Below are 26,578 nucleotides of genomic sequence, written 5' to 3'. Positions count from 1 at the left end.
AGAAGGTGTACCCCCCCTCACTGATCTCGCCACTGCCAGGCCTCCTTGTCTCGGAGAGTGCCACTATGTCCACCCTCAGCCTTCTGAGTAACATGGGGATTTAAAGACTGAGGTGGAGAGGTTACTGATACAGGTAACTCGATTTACGCGAGTATTGTGTCCTTGAATAGGTCGTGTAAATCAAAAACAATGTAAATCAAACAAGAGGTAGGTTTCTATCAAAAAATAAATATTCACTTCCTTCAGTGGAGAGAGAGAGAGAATATCCATATCACCGAGATATCCACTCATGCACTCAGTCTCACTCGTGTGAAGAAGAAATGAGGGACACCATGAGCGACTGGCTAGTATTGGTACCGGTACTGAGCAGTCTGGTGCCGGTACCGTACCGTATCGTATAGCTGGTACCATTAGTACCAGTACTGGTACTGGTACCTGCCCACCCCTATTCTTGAGTAGTGTGCTAGCGTGGGTACTGTATTGTTGTTCAAGTGGCGTGCAGGAAGAACTGAGCTAAGCTGTGTGGCCGCGGCGCCATGTGAGTCCAGTTGCGTGAGACATCTGGTTTCCCACTCCATAAAATATCGCGTATAAGTGGAAAAAATGTGTAAATTAAACATTTATTTGGATTTTGGACCCCGCATTATTTAAAAAACGCGTAAACCAAACTCGCGTAAATCGAGAGTTACCTGTATTAAGTTTCGGGTTTAAGATCTTGGAAAAAAAATAAATAAAGAAGTGAGAAAAATTATAGGACAGTACTGATAAATTTTCTGTAAGAATGCCAGTGATGGAGAGTATGAACACATGGGATTAGGTTGGGAAGAGGACAGCAATCTTGTAGTGGTGTCACTCTTGGACTCATTTGTGTATACTGGTGTAGATGTCTTAAAAAAAAAAAAAAAAAATGTAAGACTGATGGTCAGATATGAGGAAACAGTGTAAGCTAGTGATCAGGTAGGTAGACTGAAACTCGAAAAAACATACATAATAGGGTGTGTGAATATGGTTGTGATCATCAACACTAGTGGTGGGATGGAGTGGGAGTTCTATACACTATGAGAAATGATTTGTCAAAAAGATAAGTAAACGTGAATAAATGCAACTGATAATGACATTTTAGAAGCATTTGTTACAATGATGAAAAATGTTTGAAATTTACATCAGCAGCTGTGCATTATAATAAGTGTCATAATGAAAAACAATGATTATATATACTAATGAAAAATACTAGGGACAAAAATACCTTCATAAAAATTTACTCATGTATTTTACTAACTTTATATTATAACTCATAATACCTATGCTTGTATTCAAAAAGCCTCTCTCCTACTTTAATGACTCAGCAGCTCACAAGGTCTTTACTCTTACCAACTCAATGCCTTGTGAGCCACTATGAGTAGTTCAGAGCAGAGAAGAGGCTACTGCACTGCCAGAGCCTGTGTTCATAAAGCCTTTTCTACTACTTTTAACAATTCACTGTAACTCGAAAGCCTCATGAATCACTTGCGAGACTAAGCCTTGTGAGCAGCTGTGGTTGTTAAAAGTAGCAAAGAGGCTTTAAGGATACAGGTCCTTTTTCCTTATACAATTAATAATACTCTTCAGCATTTGGAGCTTGGGAGCCTTTGCTAACAGAAACATTAGACATTTGACAACCTGCTATATAGCCTGTAACAAACTTTGTAAATTCATATCTCTTATGAAAGTGACTACAAACAGATGAAAGTGAACAATCCTGATCTGAGTGCATGATGCCAATTCCTCAATTGCATCTTCCTTCCTATTTATTTTAGTTTCTAGATAAACTGCCTAGCCCATTATACAACTTTTGTACAGGTCATGCCCTGTGTTTGTGGGAGCAGAACTTTGTAAGCTTTCCTTGCCTCCTTCACCAAAAAAGGCCAAACTTACATAGCTCATGTGTTGGTGCATTATGTTTAGAGCATCAGTAATTACTATTAATTAATAACAGCATTTGCAGTACACTGCCGTCTTGATTGTTCTAATACATATTGAAAACAATAGACAAAGCCAAAGTTAAAAGTATTTTTAGTTTCAGATTTGTGGTGACTCACTCCTTTGAATTCCTCTATTAAAATAGTTTTTCTTGATTCCTATACCTATGTACACTATTTGCAAGTAGATGCTTGGATACCAGTCAACTTGGAACTGCTGTAGTGAGAACCATAGACTGCTAAGAAAAGCAAACCTCTGACCCACCCACCAACATGGCCCATGTATATTACTCTCTTGTTTAACAATATATTTTAAGCTTTTCCTCCCCAACGAAATGGTCTAGTGCTGAGTTAATCTGCAAAGAAGGAATGTTCTTTGCTGAACTCATCATTAGGACAAATTCAGCAAGTAGTATATGTAAATTTTGGACATATTTGCCATTAATATTGTACTAGTATCACTCCTATTGCAACTGTAGTGTCACCTGATTTTGGATGGAATGAAGTATGTAAGAAAAAAAATAGCAAAACTCCAGAAGAGCATAAATATGTAAAGCTTCTGAGCTTGAATTTTCCATGAATATTGCATAGGAATGGAGGTGACGGTAAAATAGTTGAGGTTATGGCATGCTTTTAGTTCAACATTCTGCAAGTTCTACAAGACTACCTTTTCAATGTTGCTGGTGCATTTGTTTATACATGGTAAAAATAATAAATAAATAAAAATAAATATAAGTAAATAAATAAACAATAAAGAAAAATAGACCATAACATATGACATCATGGAACCAAGGGCAGAGAAATATTAGTGTCCGTTAGATTCCTGGCAGTGCATGGAATGTTTTGTGACCTGAGTTGGCTCTTAGGAACCAGCCGCAGCCAGGCATGCTAATCCTCCTGTAACATCAGTAGTTTTTTAAATGTTTACAGTAAGCATCGGACCCCCTAGGCACCAATATTTTTTTAACCTTGTGTACATATCCATTTACCCTCAGTTTGAAATTTTGGACAAATATGAGTGATTTGAACCTTGCAAAATACCATAACCATTTCTTGTAGCTTAACCTACAAGGCTGCATTGCTGAAATATATAAATTGGTCTAATGATATACCTAAGCATTGGTATGAAAGAAATGGAGAGTTCAACCATGAATTGAAGACCAGTAAAGCGTGTCTGTAGTGCCGTTATTATACCTATGAAAAATCTTGTGCCACTAACCTAGTGAAGCCAACCACAAGTGCCCATCAAGGCAAGCCCATAGATTGGGGAAAAAAAAAAAAGAAAAAAAAAAAAAAGGTGAATTTATGGATTCACAATGTTAATTTTTCCTGCAGCCATTGGAACCTGCCTGCACATTTTCAAGTAGTCATGGCTCTCACTATGATTGTTTCATAAGTATGGTGAAAAGCATAGTGCATATCTATATCAAATAATATTGCATAAGTCAAAGAAATTATACTGCAATGCAGATAGGTAATGGTGAAAAATACAACTGTAATGGTGTGAGAAAAAAAAAAATAAATAAATAAATACTACCAGTAAGAAATGTCAGAATAACCATGAACATAATGTTATTGTCACCACATTTCCTTTTTAATTTAGCTATGAAGGTTTTGATACTTTTTAAGATTCCTTGACTATATTTAGTGTTGAAACATCACTAAACCTTCTTTACAATGTCTTATCTATATATAAAGTATCCTCAGTAGTATAAAGGTTAGTATCCCATCTTTTGCATTCTAAACCAGGGTTTGTTTTCCTGCTATGAAGAACAGATTTTGCAATCCACCAGACATAGATATTTAGAATACATATTTGTGTTCATTGTATCAAGAACATAAGATCTGGACTCCATGTGACATAACAGGTATATACATTTTTTTGTAGTCTGTGTGATATAAATGGTGCATAATAGTCTCTGTATTTTGTGTCATAAAAGGTACATGCAAATCTTTATCCCTTGTGTGCTCAAACAGATAGAGAGAGGGTCAAGGTGAAGGGGTGGGAACACCTCCCTTTGGAAATTTAAGTTCTCATGTAGTAAAGAGAAGATGCAGGAAATGTCTCACCAGCATTGATTTTTTTTTATTTCCTCTGCTTCCTTTTGAGATATCATCTCAGGTACAAAGGAAGAGGCAAGCTTTAAAAGAAAAAAATAATATAGGAATAGTAACCAAACCTGAGAAAATATGATTCTTTTTAGATGGGTTAATGTCTGTTTAGAAAGAGATGAAAGACATACAAGCTTGGATATGTATAATTTATACAAAGTCTCTCTCTCTCTCTCTCTCTCTCTCTCTCTCTCTCTCTCTCTCTCTCTCTCTCTCTCTCTCTCTCTCTCTCTCTCTCTCTCTCTCTCTCAGTGTTTTAAAAATAAATAAAAAATATTTACATGCTGCACTAAAATAATACGTGAGTAGCACACCGCTAGAAAGTTTCCTTTATAAAGAATAAAATGTGTGTGCCACCCATGTATTACAGTATAGATCTTTGCTCACTTAATGGACTGCAAGAGCTCACTTTATACCAAACCAGCATTCATTTAAATTTCAATCAAATTTGAACTTTTAATCCTTACTCTAGAACAGGAAATCGCAACACCATTTTTCATTACACTTGCGTCCGTTAGAGTGAGCTGCCACTGCCTGCACGTGACCTTTGGGATATACGGTAAACATAACTCTCCTTACAAGTAAACATCATGGTCCTGAGGAACAATACTTGGCAGTTCAAGATTTTTCCTCTTTTTCTTTGTTATATTTTTCCAGTTCCTTTAAGAACTGGGCTCTTGGCTTCATCACGGTTGGTTTATCACCACGACACTTAGGACAGAACCACTTCCCCTTGGGCTTGTTGGTCAGTCCAACACAAGAGAAGTGGAACCATTCGATGGGACAAAGGTCATTGTCACAGCCAATCATCTCACCATATGACACCTGGGGAGGTAATATGAGGATTAAACATTACACTAGCGTCAATGTATACATCATCAGTATTTGGACTAATCTTATCTTGCTTGCACTCTCCTAATGTTTACAAAGAAGGAAAGTTTTTGAAAGAAAATTAGAATGTATTTATGAATCAATGAAAAAAATTATAATAATAGTTCTAGCAATCAATTCAGAAATATATATAGGAGTTGGATAATCAGACTGACTAAGATATAAAGTAACAGCAGACAATACCACCATTTAGTTATGTAATATTAGCTTACTTTTATGACTATTCTTTATAATAAATTCTACTGCTAATGATGGCAGTTACTATCTCCTGTAGTGTAATGAGTTGCTTATCTACTTTTTTATTATAATCATCATGATGGACCTCACTTCACAATTGGAAAGTTTGATGAGTAAAAAATACCTTGATTTCAATATAATGAGGATGAAACATTCATCTAAATGGTATCAGAAGAATCACCAGTAAGATTGATCAACAAAGTGAATGAGTACTGGAGAGAGATTGGGCAGAGAGGAAGTGCTAGGACACTGAGATCTAAAGAAAAATCCCATTGTTGGCAGCAGAAGGCAGAAGCAAAGCCGCACCTGTTCACAAAGGCAGTAGGTCGGCTCATCAGGATCAATAGGGATCTCTGTGGGTGAGTCCTCTCGCTCCCTTTCCACCCGAGCTTTGCGCTTTTTCTTCTTGGTGGTCTTCTTCTGTGCTGATCCCTGCACCACAAGCACACAAAATAATATAATGCATATTTAATTATACTATGGAATATCAATACTAATATAATCAAATAACCTCAAGTTTATATTACAGTTTTTGAATGAATTTCCCCACTGGTATGTTCTATTGTATCATCATCCATTAGTATTTAACAATGCACCTTGTTGCCAGTTGTCTTCTCAGTGTGAGTGGGTGCCGGGACATCGCTGGAGTTTTCATTGTGGCTGGTGGTGTGATCGTTCCTTGTGCGCCGCGCCCTCTTGCTCACCCTCTCTGGTTGTGTCTCCTTACAGGATTCAGACTTCTCCTGCTCTTGGCCAAAGTCTGTTGAGAGTAAAAGATAAGTGCGTTGTTATCCGTGTGTGTGTGTGTGTGTGTGTGTGTTTGCTTATAAATATGATGGTCCTCATTGTCACTCATCAATATTTGCTTTCTGCTACCCACCTAAGTTCTTGCAGTCAAGTTCCAGCTGCCTTTGTCTGTTTTCAATGATGTCCAAGATGTGCTGCACAATTTGGAGTTTGTCATCACCAATCTCCTGAGTGGATATTAACTTATCCTGTATCTGCACCATCACTCTCTTGAGGGAAATTGAGTCCAATTCACCCTCCAGTTGACCTCGTAGGCCCTCCATGTCCTGCAGAAGGGCTGGTGGAGAAAGGAAAAAATAGGATCTCAGAATATGAGGTACGTTCACCTTATCAATATGGCAACCTGTATTTCTGGACTAGGCACACACTAGGTTTTGCACATGAAAACTAAAGTGTATATAATCAATCTATATGAAATTTAATCAATAACATCCTGACTTTATAAATCTTCAGTTATTCAAATTAACCCTTTCCATCCGTGACGCAGACGTCGGCGTCACAGTATGGAAAGGGTCAAGAGGAAATGGAAGAGGATTAATACTCTTCTAAACCTCTCAATCCTCCTCTAAATTCCTCTAAATCCTCTTCCATTTCCTTTTAAGGGGTTTAGAAGAGGATTAAGAGGAGATGGAAGATGATTAAGAGGTTTAGAAGATGACTAACGGTGACGCCGTCGGACGCCGACGTCAGTGTCGCCGGAGTGAAGGGGTTAATGGAAAATCTAGCACATTCTCTAATAAATAACTTATTAATGCTTTTAATTTCTATTTCTAAACACTGTACTGGGAAATTGCGACACTCATTTTGAAATTTAATCTACGACATCCTGACTGTATGAATCTTCAACTTCCCGTCTCCCACCACGCACACATAGGACATAGGCTTTACAACAGTGTAGTGTTTTTAAAAGATAAAGGCTTTTAATTTTGTCTTTAGTGCTTCTGAAAATCTGGCATGGTAGGTTTTTATTTTCTTGCAATACCCTATGTTGCAAGATTACAGATAGTTAAGGTTATGATTTTTTTTCTTTTCAGCCATACTTTTACATCACTTCTTTGACAGACCCAAATAAGTAATAAGGTTTTTAGATTAAATATTGCTCCTAATCCCAGTGAACCAAAGCCAATGAATACTCACCCTGGTAGCGCACATCCAGCTCCCTCATACTGGAAATTTCCCTTTGAACCTCATCTGGAAGGTTTTCCACGGTGTCTATGAATGGGAGAAACAGTGATTACAGTAAGGTACAGCACATAAGCATACATAAATAAATAATATCAGCCTAAGGTGTCTTCCAAACCTTTGCAAACTGAATTCAAGTCGCAGATAATAATCCACTGCTTATTCTCACTTGGTGTGCTTCCCACAACGAGGAGGGGGCACGGGGAAGTTATGCTGATGCGTCAGCTCAGAATGTATAATGACATAAGCAAAAACAAGTGCTTGTAAAAAAGTTATATAGTGCATCATATGCCGACAACTTATATTAGAGATTACAAAATTGGAAAAAGAGCTATAGTCCAATCAGTGGTATTCAGAAAATTTGTCCCCAAGATGTTAGCTCGCTGATTTGAGTAAAGACAGAGACTGGAGAGTGACTAGGGATTCTGGAAGGGAGTTCCACAAAGATATTCCTCTGACACTAGACCTCTTCCTAAGTTCCAACTGATTCCTAACATGTGCTATTTTATCGTCAATACATGATACCATAGGCAACGTTGTCACAACACCACTGCTCTAAGGAACCAGGCATTACGTCCATACACTCAAAATTACTCTAAACCCACCAAGCCAACCCGCAGATCACTCACCCAGGAAGTTATCAACATATGTGGCGGAATACAGAGCTTCCAAGGCGGCCTGGTTGAGCATCTTCTCCACTGGGTCACTCATAGCTCTTCCTTCTTCCTTCTATAATGTTTAGGGGGCTGGGCAGGCCATGAACCCACGGCCTCTGAGCCCCAAAATGAAGGCTGCCCAAGACCGTTTGTTGTATGTTCCTGTGCCTCGGTAGAGAAGGGTGCTTGCTGAGCAGTCCAGTCTTACGTGAAAAGGTTGTTATGTGCTTGAGGACGTGGAAGATGATGCCAGAGCTGAGAGTCAAGCTTATTCGATCTTTGAGGGACTTTCTCGCCCTCTGCCCCTCCTCTTCCTCTTCTTTTGGCCTGTATTCTAATTTATATCGCTTCTTTGGTCTTGTTGATCCTCTCTTCTGGTTATTTACACGCTTTGCTCTAGTTTGTATTTTGTTATTAAAATGTACGATGATGCTATAATATTCATGGTTTAGTTATATATTTGCATTTATATATGAGTCTCGCTTATCGCTTCTTATTTATAGGTCTTCCTCCTCCTCTTGTTCCTCTATTCTTCCTATTTACACGCTTTGCTCTACAGTTGCAATGCTCTCCTTTATCTTCTCATTTTAAATTGTACTATGGCATTATAATATTCATGATGTGTTTATTTATTTGCATTTATTTGAGTCCCCCCTCCCCCGCTTCAGTCAACTATAAACGCTTCAATGTTTTGGGTCCACTGTCGCTACTTAAACAAAAAAGTATCGTTATACTTCTTATAATATTATGTAGCACACTTAAATATCGGCTCCAGATTATGTATGGACAGTGGATATAGAACCCAATCCTCCAAGCCGTGATTATTTGAACCTTATTGGAATTATTATGAATGGCCGTTTGGCGTTTGGGGGGAAAGTTTTGCGCACTGTCAAGTCTATCGCTGGCTCATGTACCGTATGATGATCTATTGAAATTTCGTGGCCCTCATTCTGCCTGCACTATCGTCTATTCTGTCTGTCTCCCATATTATTTATCAGCTTATATCGCGTCATCATGTGTGTGTGTGTGTGTGTGTGTGTGTGTGTGTGTGTTCTCTCTCTCTCTCTCTCTCTCTCTCTCTCTCTCTCTCTCTCTCTCTCTCTCTCTCAGTTACTAGGAAAACTTTACTGGTACCTTTATGATTGTTTATTGCAAAATTTCCCAGGCTACCACAACTTATCCAAAAGCCATATACAAAGCGATGCAGCTCAAAAGAAGCTACTTTTAGATTAACCAACTATTTATTTATCTTTTGCGGTTATAATTGATATGCGAAATGAAGCACATTGCATAAAAAAGGCTTATGAACGTGTATCGTGGACCTCAGAAGTGACAGGAAGAGCCATCAGCTGACCTCTGTATACAAAGAATAAAAAAATAAAAAAATGAGGTTATAGAGGCCGTACGTATAGTCTCATGGCCTAACCCTAAAACACTGAAGAAGAAAGAATAAAAAGGAGACCCCCAACAGCTCACCACAGCCTTCTACTTGAGGCCGCCCCAGACCCAGCCCCCTAGAGCAGCACCACTATTTTTATAACAGCGTGGGACTAAAGGGGCGTGGACGTGGTGTTGAGGCCTACCCAGCCCCCCTAGGCCTAAGGTAAGGTGACGCTAGGCTACGTGGGTACAGGGTGAACAGAGAAATAAGGCATGTCAGGACCTGTCTGTAGAAGGCCATACCTCTTTCCAAATGTCTACCACGTCTATACCCCCCCACGCCCACGCCCACAAGATACATGATACAAGATACAAGATACGTAGTTTGACGCATAGGGTATAGATGTGCCCAGCCCCGGTGCTCATATCTGTTGCATTGGCCCAAAACATCAGTAATAGTAGCAAGGGAATAGGTGGAGGGAAAGATCGAGAAGAAAGCCACAAGGGAAAATAGAAAGAGGATGGAGAAGAGGGGAAGGAGAAAAGAATAGATGAAGGGAAAAGAGGATGAAATAGGGGTGAGAAGGAAGGAATAGGTGAAATAATAATAATGTTAATGGCACCCTCCTCCCCTAGGCTGCCATGGAGTGCATGGAAGGAGGTAGCAATGACACTTGTGATGGACCCAGTGCCAAGCGTGTGTGCCGGGAGGAGCAGCACTCATTGGACCCCCAGGCACTGCGACATGCCATCCTGCACACCATCCAGGAGCCGGTGGTGTTCCGAGGATACCTGGCACCCAGCAGAGAAGGAGGAAGAGGAGGAGGAGGAGGGTGGCCCTGCCTGGCGTGGCCACTGGACCAATGGGCGGACATGTTTGGCGAGGAACAACTTGAGCTGCGTGTAGCCCAGCGGACGGCCCCCGGCATGGCCCTGGCAGGACCCCAGTGGGAGGGCCAGTGCCTCAAGGCTAAAATGACCCTGGGTGCCTTCCTGGCCTGGGCACAGGGCCCCACCCCCACCACCACCACCACTACCTGTGGTACTAAGGTGGGTATTATTATTATTATTATTATTATTATTATTATTATTATTATTATTATTACAATTGTTATTACTATTATTATCACTATATCAGGGCCATTTCTAGCCGTTTGGGGGCCCATGTGTTGTGAAACTATGATGGGTGGATTCCCCCCAAAATAATAATGGCAGCTTGGGGGGCAGGTAGCTTCGGGGGCCCTATGTAACCGTATAGTTTGCATATAGCAAGAAATGGCCCTGCACTATATTTATCACTTGACAGGCACTTTGCTAACAGGTGAAGGATGTGATTAATTCTATTAACTGTAACTTGACTCATTAGCATTCTTTTCAGTAGTAGTTTTTTTTTTTTTTTTTTTTTACAGTAAAGGAAGCAGCTCAAGGACAAAAAAATAATAATAATGAGAAAAATGCCTGTTAGTCACTGCCCCTATAAAGAGTTGAGAAGAGAGGTCAATTTTGTGAGAAGAGGTTTCTTGATATTCTCCTCCTGAAAGAGCCCTAGTCATAGGCAGGAGGAAATACAGATGAAGGAAGATTGTTCTTGAGTTTACCAGTATAAGGGATGAAAGAATGAAGATGCTAGTTAACTTTTGCGTAAGGGATTTGGACAGTATTGGGATGAGCTAGAATTTGCAGTACAGTTTAGGATTTACAATGTTTTCTCTTGACACTAATACTAGGCACTCCACAGGTCACCAGCACCACCCACTGGGCATACTTTGACTATTACTACCTTCGGCGCTTGGCACAGGGTTGCCTGGACCTAGACTGGGGTGCCTTGGGCTTCCCTGAGCGCAGCACTGCAGACAGCACTCTGTGGATAGGCTCAACAGGTGCCAACACTCCCTGCCACATTGACACCTATGGCATCAATCTTGTGGCACAGGTAGTAATTGTAGTAGTAGTAGTAGGACAGGACAGACACACACACATACCTTAACTAAAATAGAAATAACAAATGAATGAAAGGAGAAGAAAGAGGAAAGAATAATCTATCTTTTGATATAGGAGAGGAGAAACAAGTGGAGGAAAGAGGAGAAAAATGGAGATAAAACAGACTTACAACTGACAAGATACCTCATCCCTGTAGGTCCATGGTTACAAGCGCTGGGTACTGTTTCCTGAGTGCCAGTCAAAAAGCATGGATGCCACTCGAGTACCCTATGAGGAATCCAGCATCTACAGCAACGCCAGCTTTCCATACCCATCCCGGCACTCCCACCCAGCCCTGGCACTCACTACACCCCATGTGGTGATACTAGGGCCTGGAGATGTGCTTTTTGTTCCTAGGAGGTGGTGGCACTCAGTAGAAAACCTCAGCCTAGCAGTGAGTGTCAATACTTGGCTGGAGGTGGAAGAGGATGCTGCAGAAAGAGTTAAGGAGGCAATTGTCATGTTCCAGGTACTGCTACTACTACTACTACTTCTGCTGCTGCTGTTAACAATGATGATAATAATAATAATGGTAATTTTTAAGGTAACTTAATAGTAGAAGTAGTAAGAATAACAATAATTACTACTACTACCACTGTGTTCTAGGTGGCCAGCCTGTGTTCGGGGGTCACCACACTGTCACTCCTCGAGAAAATCTTCAACCCCAACATGTATGAGGTTGCAGCCATGACCCCCACCGACCTCTTGGCTCAACTGCTGCGCCAAGTGACGGCCGCACGGCACTCTATCTCCGGCACCAGTGACGGGGAGAAACACCAACCCAAGGACCACAGTGCCAAGGATACAGGCCAGGAGAGTGCCACACAGGGCTACTCTAGTGCCTCAGCCTGTCCAGTACAACACAACAGGCTTTCTGGCACTGAGGAGAGTCATGGGCAGTCTATTTCCAAGTGCCACAGTTCCACACAGGACAACTGGAGGGACAGAGATTGGCTGGCACAGTTTGGCATCACCCCAGTGCCATGTATGACTTTTTGGGAGTATCAGCGTGACATTTTAGGAGTGAAAGAGAAGGAGGAGAATGGAAAGAAGAAGAAAATGGAAGTGAAGAAGGAAGAAGAGGAGGAGGAGAAGGAGAATGAAGAGGAGGAGAGGGAGAAAGTAGAGGAGGAGAACAATGAAATAGAAGAGAAGGAAAAGAAAAAAGAGAAGAGGGGAAAGGAAGAAGAGGAGTGTTATACGGAGTGCCAGTACCGAGGAGTGCTGAATAGTGCCAATTCTGAGGATGAAAAGGACCTGAAGTTGTTGATTGATGTGTTTACGGATACAAGGGTTGTCAGTTTAATGAAGGAGGTGCTGGATGAGAAACTTAGGAATGTTGTTGGTGGTGGTGATAGTGGTGGTGTGTTATAGTGGAAAAATAGTGTGTGTGTGTGTATTTATCTATTTTTTTATTTTTATAAGAAGTGTGTGTGTGTGTTTAGGAATATGCAGTTGTTACTATAAATAAAACAATAAAACATTCAGAACAGTCAAGTAATGTTTTATATCCATTATTAGTATTATTAGTATTATAGTAGTAGTAATAGTAGCTTATAGTCTGTTTCATTTCATCTGTCCATCAGCAATCATGGAGTGCCCCCAGCAGAAGTGTCTCCAACTTTCTCGCTGAGAGAAATATGGAATACTGCTGTCATTACTTTTCCTTTAGTGGATACAATAATAAAACATCCTAAGGAGATGCACTATATGACTAAAAATCTTCGCTCATCCCAGTGAGTGATCCACGGTTACAGACGGTACCATTACCATCCAACCTTTTCCTATCCAGTTCACGGTACGTGTCTTCCACAGAAAGATTTAGCTTAATAATTGTAAACTATTTTTGGGATGTAGAAAGAATCGCCGATTATGAATCACCCTCTTCTTCTTCTTCTTTACACCTGTTCAGCTTTTGAACGCTTGTTTGGTCTCTCCTTCTTCCTCTCTTCTATGTGGATTAGTTGTCTCTTATTTTTCAGTCTCTTTTCCCTCCCTTTCTTCTGCACCGTTTAGTTGCTTCTTGCCTGAAAGATGAAAAAATATGGTTTATTTACCCGAGTATCTACGGGATAACAATTCAACAACAATCTGTTATAAACCAAAGAGCACCGTGAATATCTTTGTAAGATATTGTTACAGGCAATAGAGGAGTACTCATGCCCTCACTTGAGCTAAATGGTGCATCCCGTGGTGGGCGGCATGAACACTGCCTTATATGGCCACGGCGAGGGACGGGCTGAGGCTGGAGGCAGCGCGGCGGACGGGAGGCTCGCGATTACAGGCGACGAGTCAGCGGTCAAGTATGTGGCCGCTACGATAACGCCCTGCTGGAAGCTGCCATGCGCTAACACCATTCCTGTGGACGGAAGAGGCTGTCACCTGTTCCTGGCTGGAGTGCGGTGCGTGACGTGACCCTCCCACCCACCTTATTAATACTCACCTCTGGGTTCACCTGCCTGGCTGCTGGGCTCAAGGTTTTGGAAGTGTTGTTTTTATACATTCATTACCTTTCTTTGCTGCTGCTTAGAGAACGCCTTGTGCAAAGTTGAAGGGACATAATCTACCCACCCTGCCAAGGCTTGCCACCCACTTCATATATTTTCTGCTCTCAGCTGTCTCCAGTTCTTAATTCAGCTATAATTTTCTGCTATTGATTATCATAATTTATTGATTTCTGTGTCATATCAGAAGTTAATGGTCTTATATGAGGCATATCCTAGAGTTTCAGTTGTTATGAAATACTTTAGCACACATAAGAATGCTTTTCATGAGTAACCCTCAAGAAATTGCACACTAGACATTCTTGAAATTTATAGTTTTCAAGCTTACTTATTATAAATGCATGAGATGTTAAGATAGGTAACTCATCTTGTTGGACTCCCATCTCATGAGTCACAAGTGTGAATCCTTAAATGTTCTTTTCATCAGAGCTAAGCATGATTTAAATGGAGTTTAGATATATGTATGGATAGTGAATAACTTACTCTCAGAAGCTGCCATGTGTGTGCAGTCTCGCCTCTTGTGATTTACCTTATGTAGACTGCATTAAATTTCTTTAATTTGTTAATGAATAATGTTTTATATGTTAATTTTAGGTTTCCTCCAAGAAGATGCCAGCTCATAAAGGTGTAGTAACACTAAATAATCTGTGTATACAGAGAATAGCACAGCTGTTCATTGACATAACTAAATGGGTGAGTGAGTGCAGTCCCAGTAAGAAAAAGGAAGCTCTTGCAAGCCAGAAAACAGAAGAAAGTGATAGAGAGCAAACGGGTGAAGACAACAACAGAAAGATCACTGCAAGTAGGCTTATCCAAAAATTAAGTCATTCTTCAAGACCTGAGCTGGTAGAGAAGAATGGTTGTACTCAGACCACAGGAGAACACCAAACTGAAGAGTCACCACCTTCATTATATGAGGAGGAGGAGGACAAAGAGAAAAAAAGAAAAAAGCAAGGTTAGTGGATGTGTTTGGGAGTTAATTTTAAAACCACATGCTAAAGATCTTGATAAGAAGGCACATGCTTCTCACTGAATACCAGAACTATACACATAGCATATGTACTGTACAATAGGAAGGAAGGTTCATTGATAATGTTTTTCATCTTTTTCAGCTTACCAGGTATATGAAGACATTTTGACTTCTATTCTTTTTTTTTTTTTAACTTAATACCATTCAGACTGTGATATTACCTGTGAGTGTAAAAATGATTTTGAGTTAAGTTGGTATTTCAATTTCTTTATTTGATAATTAAATTGTTTTGTAAGTAAAGTTCATGTAATAAAATAATGTAAATTTCATGTAATAGAATTATATACAAACACAGTGCATCTTGAAACTAATGTTCTTCATAGTATTAATCAGGGTTGGCAAAAACCAATGTTAAGAAAAAAAAAAAACATGTTTTTTTTGGTTTAAACCAGTTTTTTTTTGTTTAAACCATGTTTTTTTTTGGTTTAAACCACATAGATTTTTTTTCAGTATTTTTATTCCAGTAATTCTATCCGTATTTACATATATGAGTTTGAAAATGAATTATAGATAGATTTAGAGATGGATTTAGCAATATAGGTATTCATTGATCTTCATACAATCTGTAAAAGAGGGAAAATGCAGCTTCTCTAACATGCTTTTTAACTGCAATGGTAAAGAGTAGTAGAACATGAAAGACCTCTTCTTATTTTTCAGTTGCATGCTTCAAAAACAGTTTTAAGAGAGAGAGAGAGAGAGAGAGAGAGAGAGAGAGAGAGAGAGAGAGAGAGAGAGGGGGGGGGGGGGCACTTTCCTGGCTATATCCCACACCACATACTGTCGCTGCTACAGTAATGCACTACCGGTACACAACACTATCGCTTGCACCTTGCTCCTGACCGCAACTCGCAGCTCTGAATGACTAGAATCATGAGTCACTCTTTCCCTTCCCACCAGGGTTTCCAGGTTTGGCATAATTATGCCAATTTGGTATATTCCAGGCCTGGTTGGCATACTGGAAATTTAGTTTTATGCCTAACCTCATTTGGCATAATTTTTGGTATATTCGGGGGTGTTTTTAATATAATTTCATTTATATTCATACTAAGGTGCTGGAAGTCAAAGATGTTGACCAGATTCTATAATATATCTAGTGAATAAAACATCAGAAAAAAGCATTATACACATCAGATGAGGGTACCGTTCCTCTTGGTACCGTTTCAGGACTTAAAGTTCCTGATCACCGCAGAACACGTATTGTTCATGTTCGGTTACTAGTCTGTGGGTCTGTGCGGGAAAGGAGAAAGTGGCCTCCGCTGCCCAGCAGTGCCCAGGATTGTACGCTACTTTACAAGGACTTACGCTATCCCAGCTGTGTTATTGTGTCTTACAAGTGGACTTAAGTATCAGAGTGTGCTAGGATCTGTTCCTGACCCGCAGTACAGGCTGAGTCGCAAAAACTTGGAAGTATTTGTGGCGTGTTCCTTGGAGGCATCGACGAATATGGCGGAAACGCTGTGGCATCACATTTTTGTGTGCTTATAAAGACCCTGAGAAGCCATTTTAACGTGATTTTAGGAGTAAATAAAGCCGTTCGTATCACATTCTCCCCTCACAGTGTGGCATCAAAGAAAGGAAGCCACAAATCTTTAAAATGTGCTGATAGGAGTTGGTTTCTGAGTCAAAGAACTCCTCTGCATCCTTGTAATCTACTGCTGCACACATTAGTTACAGGGGCGTCGGTGATGCGATGGTGTGGAATGTGGAGGGAGTGGACAGTGCTTGATTGGAAACAAGATATGAAAGACCAAAATTGTGTTTTAACTAAGCTAGAGTGAGGGAGGCCGCTGTGAGGGACGAGCAAGTTTGGCGCAAAAACGGGTCCTATGTAAGGGGTCTTGGCTTGTAACTCCCAAGGAAAGGCTGAGATAATATGCATTTGAAAGATGTGCAAGTCTTAAAAGTGTTGAAATAATGCAACGTGTGAGTGTGTCTACCATTCCAGTGCTTGAACAGTGCCATACAGCGAAGGTGATGTGAGGGTGAGTGGGAGGATAAGATGATGAGCTAAAGGATTTTTTTTAAACAATTTATCTGCTCAAGTGGCAAATATATATATATATATATATATATATATATATATATATATATATATATATATATATATATATATATATATGTATGTATGTATGTATATATATATATATATATATATTTATATATATATATATATATATATATATATATATATATATATATATATATATATATATATATATATATATATATATATATATATATTTATATATATATATATATATATATATATATATATATATATAGGTATATATATATATATATATATATATATATATATATATATATATTGTACCAAAATTATGTTTTCAGTTACTTTGAAGTTACAACATTTGAATAGAGATTTGAGTTTACCAACTGACGTTTTCATATTGGTGTTAGTTAAATGACTGTGCATGATAAAAAAATATAAAACCACATATAATTAAAACCACAATACCTGATGAAACTAAAAAAGATTCACAAAAAACACTGGTTTTATTGATGGCTTTTTGGTTTAAACCAGGGGTGTCAAACTCATGGCCCGCGGGAATGTCATAAATGGCCCGCGGTATCACGGTAACTTCAATCTTGTCAATGTATTTTCTACCCTTGTTGGCCCCCATGACAGCACTTCAGAGTATGAATTGGCCCACGAAGGGTTTTGAGTTTGACACCCCTGGTTTAAACCGCCAACCCTGCTGTACATAATGAAAATCTTACATATAGTTAAAACCACAATACTGATGAAACTAACAAAGATACACACAAAATAAAAACAAAAAAGGTTTTATTAGTTGGTTTAAACCACTGTTTTTTTATTGGTTTAAACCATGGTTTAAACTATTTGGTTTAAACCATTTTTGGTTTAATCTGCCAACCCTGGTATTAATAGTAAATTTATACATAATTGATGTCTAATTAGTAATTTACAACTTTGTTTATTTTTTTATTTATTGAGTGGCATAACAGCTGGTCATTGTTTAAATGTTTGAATAGATATTGAATCTTGAATTATGAATGAATATAAGTATTACATTTTCCCTCTTACAGTACTTTATGCTTTTCCTTGAAGCAGTGCACAGGACCTTGTGTAATTCATGATAAATTTGCAGAGTTGGAACAGGTGTGCCGAGACATTGGGCAAGCACTGACCTCCCACTCCCATGTCACGCTGCACAAAACACTGTTCAGCTCCATCAGCCTCTACCTTGATCCCATATATACAAAGGAGAAATGCAGTCGTCGTGCAATTCAAAGTGTGCTGGTGCTGTTCCTCAATGCAAGCTTAAGGGAACTAGATTTTGGAGAAAGGAGGATGTTTTCAGAACCTGAAATGTGTAAGGTAAGAGCTATGAATAATTGATTAGATTTTAGTCCCTTATTTTTTGGTGAGGTAAATTTTTATATCAGAAAGTGGTACTCAAACTATTACATTGTAAAATGTGTTCTTTCAATACCTTTTTTGTTTTACTGTTTTTACAGGCTTTGGTTGACCATCTACATCATGCAGCAAATTTGAACAGACTTATCATTGGCCGAGCATGCTACTGGAGATCACAAATTTTTGAAAAACTCAACCTGAAGTTATTGCAATTACCTCATCTTACAGTTCTTAAAGTTCAGTATATCTGTACCCCAGAAATGATTCATGGCCTTTCTCAGAGCTGCCCCAATTTGTGTGACTTATCTTTGAGAGGCTCTGAAAAAATCACTGATGAGGACTGTGATGAAATTGCCAAGTGTACAAAATTGAAAAGCCTTGATATATCTGGTACCAGAATCACTGGTAGAGGTTGCTGGAAAATACTGGAATCTATCAAAGCTCTTTCATGGCTACATCATTGTGCATTTAATTGTAATTCAGACTCCTTACTGTTTGAGTCTCGGACAGAGCTTTTCAACTATGTGAAGGAACAGTTGGGTACACATGGAGAGGAAGGAGTGGCCCATGTTTCACGACCTGAGATTAGTCTACAGAATGCCAGCTTTACCCTGAAGAATTTTTGGCTCTTCAACCCCATCACATATGACCTTCTAACAACCTGCTTTTGCCCTGACCTAGAGCAGCTGCGACTCGATTTCATATTCCAAGACTTGACAGAAGAACCTGAAGTTTCAATACTTTCATCTCTTACACAGGTATTTACTTCTCTTTTGTTTTGTAATACGTATTTAATTTTTCATGATCATGTTTCTGTCTTTTTTGTTTCCCTCTTGTACCTAATCTGTATATGTTGTTCTGCTTACTGATTATTAAACATCACATCTGTTTCATTTTATTGTTATGCTGCTGGTGAGTTTATTTACTATTCTCCTGCATTTTGTCCTTTTTCATCTCAGTAGACAGATAATTAATATAGAGTGTTTTCATTTATACAGATAAGAAAGTTTGAAGTCAACTTTTATGATCAGTGTTTCTTCAACTTGGCCAGTGCAATGCTGGAAGCCTGTGGGGAACACCTCACCAGCCTGTCCCTCCACCTGGCCGATGACTGGTTTGTGGTTGCTCCGGTTAGTTACCTTAGTCTGTATTGAATATTGTTTGTTATATGTTTTCTGTCACTGCCATGTTTGTCTGAACATATTTTACCAAGCAAATTATAAAAGCAAATAATTTCAATGTTTGTAGTTGTTGCATCATTGGTGTGTAAAGTAAATGTGGCTTTAGCTGTTCCTTATGAAACCATTATTAAATTTTAATTTCAGAAAGACCATATATCATAAGCCCACCATTGGTTTCTGAACCTTTGCATTTACAATACATGGACTTTGGGAAAGAAAGCTGATATGTTAGTGCTCATGGAAGAGCTACTGAATATCAGATTGGTTTGTCCTCATGCTACTAGTCATGTACAGCAAAAAATAATAATGCTGCTGAACACACCATATGCTGCTGGATGTCACACAAATTTAAGTTGGTTTCTGGCTTATGATAAAGTGGAGTTTCCATTATCCAGAGTTTTGTCCAGAAAATCTGAAATCTGAGAAACTAGTGCCCACATAATTCAGGGGCTATTGTGTGCTATTATATATTACTTTTTGTTCCTTCTCTTCCTCCCTTTTTTTTCTCTTGCTTCAGCCATACATTACTGTAATGCCTTTTACCATTCCATATATTTGTGTTCAAGGTACCTTTCTGTATTTCCTCTTGGCAGGTGCACAATGTGGTGGCCAGCTCTTGTCCCAACTTAGTCACACTTCAGTTTTCTGGGGACTACAAGGTTAGTAGTGTTTGCTCTCAAGACTAGACTCAGATGATTGTTAACATGACCAGAGACAGTATATTCTTGACAAGAATTTGAACTTTGACTAACAAGAATTCCTTACGGTAATTCTGTAATTCAATTCTAAGTAGATTTAATAATCTAAGTATTCTTTCAGTACATATTTAATTATTTCCCAATCACATATACTGCTTGTAAGTCATAGACCCATGTCCTATCCTCAAAAGTTATGTCATTGTGCTCATGTAATAGATATGGATTAATATTTTGGCTTATAATATATTTTGATTATTCAGCAAACTATGAAAATACAAGGTGCTACAAGGCAGTTGGTACTCATTATATCTTAAAAGTTATAATTTCTATAAGTAAAGTATACTAAAGTTATTCATTTATTGAAAACCTGTCTTGTGATTTTGTCAAATGCTGTTATGATTATGTTACTTGGTAGGTGGAGGGAGAGCGCCCTGACAGGGTAAGAAGTTTGGATTGTATCTCGTGACTGTGAGTGAGTGGCTGTGGCCATCATGTGGCACTTACCTGTTAACACTTTGACTGTGTGCTAACTGCCTTTTTTTTGGACAAGTATTTGATACAGCGCTGCTGTGATTAAGATCATTTACATGTACAATAAGTTATAATTTAATGTAGTGACCACAGTGGAAGCACATACACACACACAAAAAAAAAAAGTTACCTGCTATTTAACTATTTTTCCAGTACAGATTCATTACATTCTTACCTTCTCTTGGCTGGCTGGAGTGACAAAACTCACCTGTTGAATATGGATGGAAATGTGAGGAATTACTATGTGATGCTTTAGTAATACCAGGCATGAAGTGTGATGTTACAAATCTTATTTATTTGTTTTTATCTATTTAGTTAAGTTGCAACTGATGTATTTTTTAATTCCCAACCTGCTTCTGAGGCTAATAGGATCATCAATGGTATTAATGATTCCAACTAACCACACTTTGCAGGGCCATATCCAGAGTTATAAAAGGGGGGAGGGGGGGGGGTCTTTTCCCCTAAATGTAGACCTTTGTAGCCACTTGAAGAGGAGCAAGTGGCGAGTGAGGCGAGCCAAATCAGCTGGGGGAGTTGGGGTTTAAAAGAATTGACATATCTGGGTGTATTTTCCTGCTGTCAAAAGAAAAAAATGAGACTTTCCATTTCAGTTTTTCATTTTGACTTTCTCAGAAAGTGGACCTTTTAGCAGATGGGGCGGGTTGACGACCCCCAACCCCCCCGGGTATGGCCCTGCTTTGTATTTTCGTTTATACCAGATCAGCTGATAAAACAAAACATAATGGGCTCCATTCTGTGAACTGATCAGTGTACTGCATATTAACTAGAGGCACCTATAAGAAAGTTTTATCGTCTATTGTAATTATTCCAGTGACCTTATGTACCAAACTCAACTATTTAATGTGACTTACACAGGAACTTGCAGTCTTGAAAAATGTCTTTACTCCCTCCAGTACTTGGTTTGCTTTGTGCTTCATGGGTATCCATCCTAGCACTCCTGAAGTTCTCATATGCACAATCCCCACTCTTTTAAAATGAAAAAAGTTGGAAGTCTCGTGAATATATACTGTACTGATTTAACAAAATCAATTCAAGGCATAAGAATGAGGAAACACAAATGAAGGAAGGCTGTTCCAGAGTTTATTAGTGAGTAGGATGAAAGAATGAAGCTACTGACTGACTCTTCCATTAGGAAGTTGTACAGCATAGATATTAACTATAGTGGAAAGTTTTATGCAGTGAGTCCACAAGAGGGATTGAGGCATTCAGTTAGCAAATTCAGAAGAGCAGTTAGCATGTCAAGAGGCATAAATTCTTGGTAGGGAACCAACTTTTCTGTAGAGGTCAAGAGGTAGAAGGCAGTCAGTGCTGAGTATTGGGTTCCTGACCCTCAAAATGTGAGCATATAGTCCACCTTATAGTCAAATGTGATGCAAAATATGAACGTGCTGAATGCTGTTGAGCACTGCAGCATTAAAGGAAGGATGAACATGTGGGATATGGAAAGGTATCAGTAAATGTGCCACTTTATGATAGGTTTGGCCTGAGAAGGGAAAGAAAACCTGCTATTTGTTATATTGGGAAACACACACACACACACACACACACACACACACACATTCATTATATATGAAATTGAAGTCACAATCCTGCACACATTCCCTCAGGCTCGGCATACTTTAGAGGAGTGTGATGACCAGCTGGATTTTAGTATACCTGGGCCAGCACACCCTCAGCTGCAGCACCTGAAGGTCACGGGCGTGGTGAGTGACCAGCGGCTGCGCTTCCTGCTGATCCATGCCCCGGCCCTGCAGACCATACACCTTGATGGGGAGCTTGAGTGGCTTCATGATGGTACTCTGGCTGCTTCTCTCCTGATTAATCCATTGCCACATTTGGAAGTAAGTCTGTTGTATGTTTATCTGTTTAAGCTTCACCCCCCAAACTTAATACTAACCTCTGACATTTGCCTACTATACTCTGGAGTTGAGAATGATGTTGCAGGTTCCATTGCACAAACAAAATTTCCAAATAATATTCCAGTGTCATGTTAATTATAGGGTCTTTTAGGAAGGTGAGAGCTGGTAGTTTTTCATTTTTATTTATTTATACAAACAAATATATGTTTGGGGACTTTCTGAGTAGTTTGTTTTGTTCCAACACAGGAAATTTGGTTCAATGTGTCAACAACAGTAACACTAGCCACGGTGCGCCTTCTCCTGCAACAAGACAATCAGCTGAGGTGCATTGGCCGCTTGTGCCACATGGGAGAGGCCACCATGGGGGAATATCAACAGCTGCTGACACAAGTCCATCAACACAACTTAGATACCAAGCTGATTTGGGTAACCGATGAGCGCATCAAGAAATGAGTGTGTGAAAGGACTAGGAAGGGTATGTTTTTATGTATGTATGTGTACCATTATTTATTATGAAATTAGTACTTTAGATTCAAAGGTTATAGATTTTTACATCAAACATATCTTAAGATTTATCCATAAAGTTATTAAAAGATGTGTCCTGTATACATTTTATATAAATGACTTTTTTTTGTTTGTTTCTAAAGCTGTTACCTACATATACATAAAGTATTTAGATTTTCAAGTATTTTGGCAGTAGGCTATATGGAAAAAAAATATTAGTTGATTTATTTATAAATTATGTGCACCTGTTTACACTACTTACTGTAGACTACATAGCACACCAACCTTTTGAATACAAACATTGTGAAGAAAACACTACAATTAGTGTGCACACAAAATTCATTAATGTTTATGACTATTTTTTGTTTACAGTAAAAGTCCAATAATCAAAATGGCAGTGGACCAAAGGTCATTCAGATTATCAATTTTTTAGAGTTATTGAAAGGAACCCATGAAAACCAAAAATATACTCACATAATAAGAAAATAAAAACATCATATGATGTTTTATTACTCATTAGTATCCATGGTGATGAACAGAAATTTTAGGTAGGCGAATTCATGTTAATTAAGAGAGTAGATCCAGAGGTAATAAGAGCACAAGACAGTGAAGCAGGTTCACAAAAACATCAAGCAACAAGGAGTTGAGTCAAGGCTGTCGACGCATTCACTTAATATATTCACTTTTCACTCATTTGTAATAATTTTACCTAATGTACTGTACTGTGCAAAATTTCTGAAGCCTTCTGTGCATGTCACTTTAATTGTCACTTTCACTCTGTCCTCAAGCATCGGCTGTGGACTGTCACTCATAGAAGTCGTTGGAGCCATCTCTGCGGCGATACATGGAACTGTTACAGGGTGATATAGGGCACTATGCAGTCCAAAAATGGAGCAAATATTCAGCTGTCAACAAATAGGCTAAATTTTAATCTCTCCTGTAGTCTTCTGTTTCTCATCCCCTCAGCTTGGTGTTGCTACATGGATTTGGCGTATGATTAAGATTGATTTTTTTTTCTCTTTAGATTTTGTCTTCCACCTTAAAAATATTAAATTACTGGGATTTTCAGATTATTCATGTTCAGATTGTTGGACTTTTACTGTGCTAATATGTAACCAGATATTCACACATTTAATATTTGTTCTTTTGGGGATGTGGCTTCCTGTGCGTATGTTTCGTCAATACAGTATTAAGTATTATAATAGTAATACAAAACAGACAGAAATACATGGCTGTGTAACTGACTAAACTTATGTGTATACGTATATAACTTTATATTCTATAGAGTGAAACTCTAAATACATTTATTACATATATATTTTGTGAATTTTTAACCAGAGTTGTATAGAACTTTAATTAAATTATTTGAAAACAGCCATACTAAGTTTTCTTGGCATTATCTTGAAAAAAGTGTTCTATTTTATTATTTGCCATTATTTGTGGATGATTTTACTCACTTGTTATCTAGGCATATAAATGCCTTGCATATTCCATCCCTGATTCCATAATATTTCTTAGGTTTACAGCTATATAAGTGTGTGTGTTTACCTAGTTGTATTTACCTAGTTGTAATTTTACAGGGTCTGGGCTTACGCTCGTGTGGTCCCGTATCCGTATCTATAATTATCCAACTTTTCCTTGAAGCTTTGAACACTCTTCGCCGATACTATTTCTTCACTTGGTCTGTTCCAAACCTCTTTATTTCTTTGTGGGAAACTATATTTCTTTATGTCTCTTGAGCATCTTCCCTTCCTCAACTTTTTACTATGTCCTCTTGTATTCCTGCTGGAAGGTTTTTCTCTTAGTAGCAATTTCTCGTTATCCACTTCTTCCATTTTACTCAATAGCCTATATATTTGTATTAGGTCTTTTCTTTCTCTTCTTTGTTCTAGTGTTGGCAAGTCCATTTCCTTTAGTCTCTCTTCATATGTCAGTCCCTCCAGTTCTGGAACCATTTTTGTTGCCATCCTCTGTATTCTTTCTAGTTTTTTATGTGTTTCTTCATATGTGGAGACCACACTGTTTCTGCGTATTCTAGTTTAGGTCTGATCATAATAGTAATTAATTTTTTCACCATTTCTTTGTCCATGTAGTGGAATGCTATACTATATATATATATATATATATATATATATATATATATATATATATATATATATATATATATATATATATATATATATATATATATATATATATATATAATGCTATTTGTATGTGTGTGTGTGTGTGTGTGTGTGTGTGTGTGTGTGTAATTCACCCATAGGCTGATCACGAGCTGAACTTGTCGTTGCCAGCATGTACCCTCCCGATTAGAGCAAGGCTCATTAGTTGATCTCTACATACTGCTGGGACTTTCACACACCACACACCCCATCTCCCTTGCTCAAGGGGGGGACTAACTGCTCCTTGCCAGTGGAATAATCCAGGCTGAGCAGAGCTCGAACTTCTGTCTGCCAGGCCACGAAGCCTTGCAGCACAGAGCCGTGTTTGCATGCATCCATATGTGTGTGTGTGTGTGTATATGCAATAACTGAAACAGAGGTCTGGACCCTCTACTTTGGGTCTGAAATTTAGTTCAGTCTGAAGAGTATTCTGTACATACTTTACCCTCTAGAATTGAAATGCCCGAATTTTTCTCTTTTCTCCACTCCCACACGACCACTGCGTGTAACGAAACACACGAGAAATTAATCCAGACAAGGAAAGGTTTGCCGGCGCCGGGGATCGAACCCTCGACCAGCGTAACGGGAGAGCCACTCCTTTACCAGTCGACCAAAGAGGTACCCCCCTGGCTAAGTGGGTTATGGGAGGCTCACCCATCAGGCAAGTCAGCACTACACGTCTCCCCATTCCCATTTAGATTAATTTCTGTGTTGAGTTCCCATTTTCTGTGAACTTCGGAGAGCATGGGCCATCACTCTACCTGTTACCCTCTCGGGGTGACACAACAGAACCACAGGAGAGGATGCCCACCGCTTTTGCCACCAGTGAAATGCCCGAATTTTTCTCTTTTCTACACTCCCACACGATCTCTGCATGTAACGAAACACACGAGAAATTAATCCAGACAAGGAAAGGTTTGCCGGCGCCGGGGATCAAACCCTGGACCAGCGTAACGGGAGAGCCACTCTTTTACCAGTCGGCCAAAGAGGTACCCCCCTGGCTAAGTGGGTTATGGGAGGCTCACCCATCAGGCAAGTCAGCACTACAGAATGTATCAAAATTAATTTTCTCTCGGTTTCTGGCAACTAATCAGCAAAATGGGAACCTCTTTAAAGGTCATTCCATGTTGTCCATTGCTGTGGAGTGTGCTTGATGATCTTTACTGCTGTTTACCGATGGCCTTCCTTTCTGCAGCCAGCTGGTCCCTAACCTTGTCTCAGTGGGATTTTATCACCTGAAATGTACTTTAGTCTGTCCACATGATGTCTAGCCACTACTCAAAAGTTTAGTGGTCATGTTTGTTGACACTATAAAATCTCTTCTTCATCTTATTGGTCAGGAGGGGCTTGAGTGATGCAGTTTGGCAAGGAATTTCAGATCATAGAGAAGGTATTGTTGTATTGTGTCCAGAGACCTCTTGTTTTAGTTCAGGATACATTCTTACTTAGGTATACTTAGGTGAGTGCTGGACGCAGGCCTAA

General features: G+C 39.0%; 3 protein-coding genes across 6 annotated transcripts; 2 read left to right on the top strand and 1 right to left on the bottom strand.

The window, feature by feature from the left end:
• Nucleotides 1–1,253: 1,253 nt before the first annotated feature.
• On the bottom strand, nt 1,254–8,370 carry LOC126995524 (inhibitor of growth protein 1-like). Its single transcript, XM_050855134.1, has 6 exons — nt 7,817–8,370; nt 7,143–7,217; nt 6,079–6,282; nt 5,795–5,958; nt 5,505–5,630; nt 1,254–4,895 (listed from the first exon to the last, which is right to left on the bottom strand). The coding sequence occupies exons 1-6, from the start codon at nt 7,896–7,898 to the stop codon at nt 4,689–4,691; spliced, it is 858 nt and encodes a 285-aa protein (XP_050711091.1). The 5' UTR covers nt 7,899–8,370; the 3' UTR covers nt 1,254–4,688.
• Nucleotides 8,371–8,979: 609 nt separating this feature from the next.
• On the top strand, nt 8,980–12,700 carry LOC126995523 (HSPB1-associated protein 1-like). Its single transcript, XM_050855133.1, has 5 exons — nt 8,980–9,446; nt 9,860–10,273; nt 10,962–11,156; nt 11,361–11,672; nt 11,810–12,700. Exons 2-5 carry the CDS (start codon nt 9,866–9,868, stop codon nt 12,575–12,577), a joined length of 1,683 nt encoding a protein of 560 aa, XP_050711090.1. The 5' UTR covers nt 8,980–9,446; nt 9,860–9,865; the 3' UTR covers nt 12,578–12,700.
• Nucleotides 12,701–13,418: 718 nt separating this feature from the next.
• Nucleotides 13,419–24,307, top strand: LOC126995522 (uncharacterized). 4 transcript variants are annotated; one of them, XM_050855131.1, is made up of 9 exons: nt 13,419–13,506; nt 14,302–14,662; nt 17,869–18,098; nt 18,239–18,895; nt 19,136–19,267; nt 19,912–19,977; nt 20,432–20,455; nt 22,176–22,409; nt 22,674–24,307. In XM_050855131.1, exons 2-9 carry the CDS (start codon nt 14,317–14,319, stop codon nt 22,878–22,880), a joined length of 1,896 nt encoding a protein of 631 aa, XP_050711088.1. In that variant the 5' UTR covers nt 13,419–13,506; nt 14,302–14,316; the 3' UTR covers nt 22,881–24,307. The 4 variants fall into 4 exon arrangements, with proteins under 4 accessions (XP_050711088.1, XP_050711086.1, XP_050711089.1 ...); XM_050855129.1 differs by having other exon boundaries at nt 13,438–13,605; XM_050855130.1 differs by having other exon boundaries at nt 13,440–13,680.
• Nucleotides 24,308–26,578: the final 2,271 nt, after the last annotated feature.

Source organism: Eriocheir sinensis, chromosome 8 (genome assembly GCF_024679095.1).
Source record: "Eriocheir sinensis breed Jianghai 21 chromosome 8, ASM2467909v1, whole genome shotgun sequence".
Taxonomy (NCBI): domain Eukaryota; kingdom Metazoa; phylum Arthropoda; class Malacostraca; order Decapoda; family Varunidae; genus Eriocheir; species Eriocheir sinensis.
Note: the sequence above shows the minus strand (reverse complement) of the source record. Positions and strands in the feature narration are given on the sequence as shown.

Bases quoted from the DNA above. Each gene is read 5' to 3' on its own strand.
- LOC126995524 (XM_050855134.1), bottom strand. From the start codon at position 7,898: ATGAGTGACCCAGTGGAGAAGATGCTCAACCAGGCCGCCTTGGAAGCT. The intron at 6,283-7,142 runs GTGAGTATTCAT...TTTCTCCACCAG, and splicing joins GCTGGATGTGCGCTACCAGG to CCCTTCTGCAGGACATGGAG. The intron at 4,896-5,504 runs GTGCGGCTTTGC...TTACCTCCCCAG, and splicing joins CCTACTGCCTTTGTGAACAG to GTGTCATATGGTGAGATGAT.
- LOC126995523 (XM_050855133.1), top strand. From the start codon at position 9,866: ATGGAGTGCATGGAAGGAGGTAGCAATGACACTTGTGATGGACCCAGT. The intron at 11,157-11,360 runs GTAGTAATTGTA...TCATCCCTGTAG, and splicing joins GCATCAATCTTGTGGCACAG to GTCCATGGTTACAAGCGCTG. The intron at 11,673-11,809 runs GTACTGCTACTA...ACTGTGTTCTAG, and splicing joins AGGCAATTGTCATGTTCCAG to GTGGCCAGCCTGTGTTCGGG.
- LOC126995522 (XM_050855131.1), top strand. From the start codon at position 14,317: ATGCCAGCTCATAAAGGTGTAGTAACACTAAATAATCTGTGTATACAG. The intron at 18,896-19,135 runs GTATTTACTTCT...TCATTTATACAG, and splicing joins TACTTTCATCTCTTACACAG to ATAAGAAAGTTTGAAGTCAA. The intron at 20,456-22,175 runs GTAAGAAGTTTG...ACATTCCCTCAG, and splicing joins AGGGAGAGCGCCCTGACAGG to GCTCGGCATACTTTAGAGGA.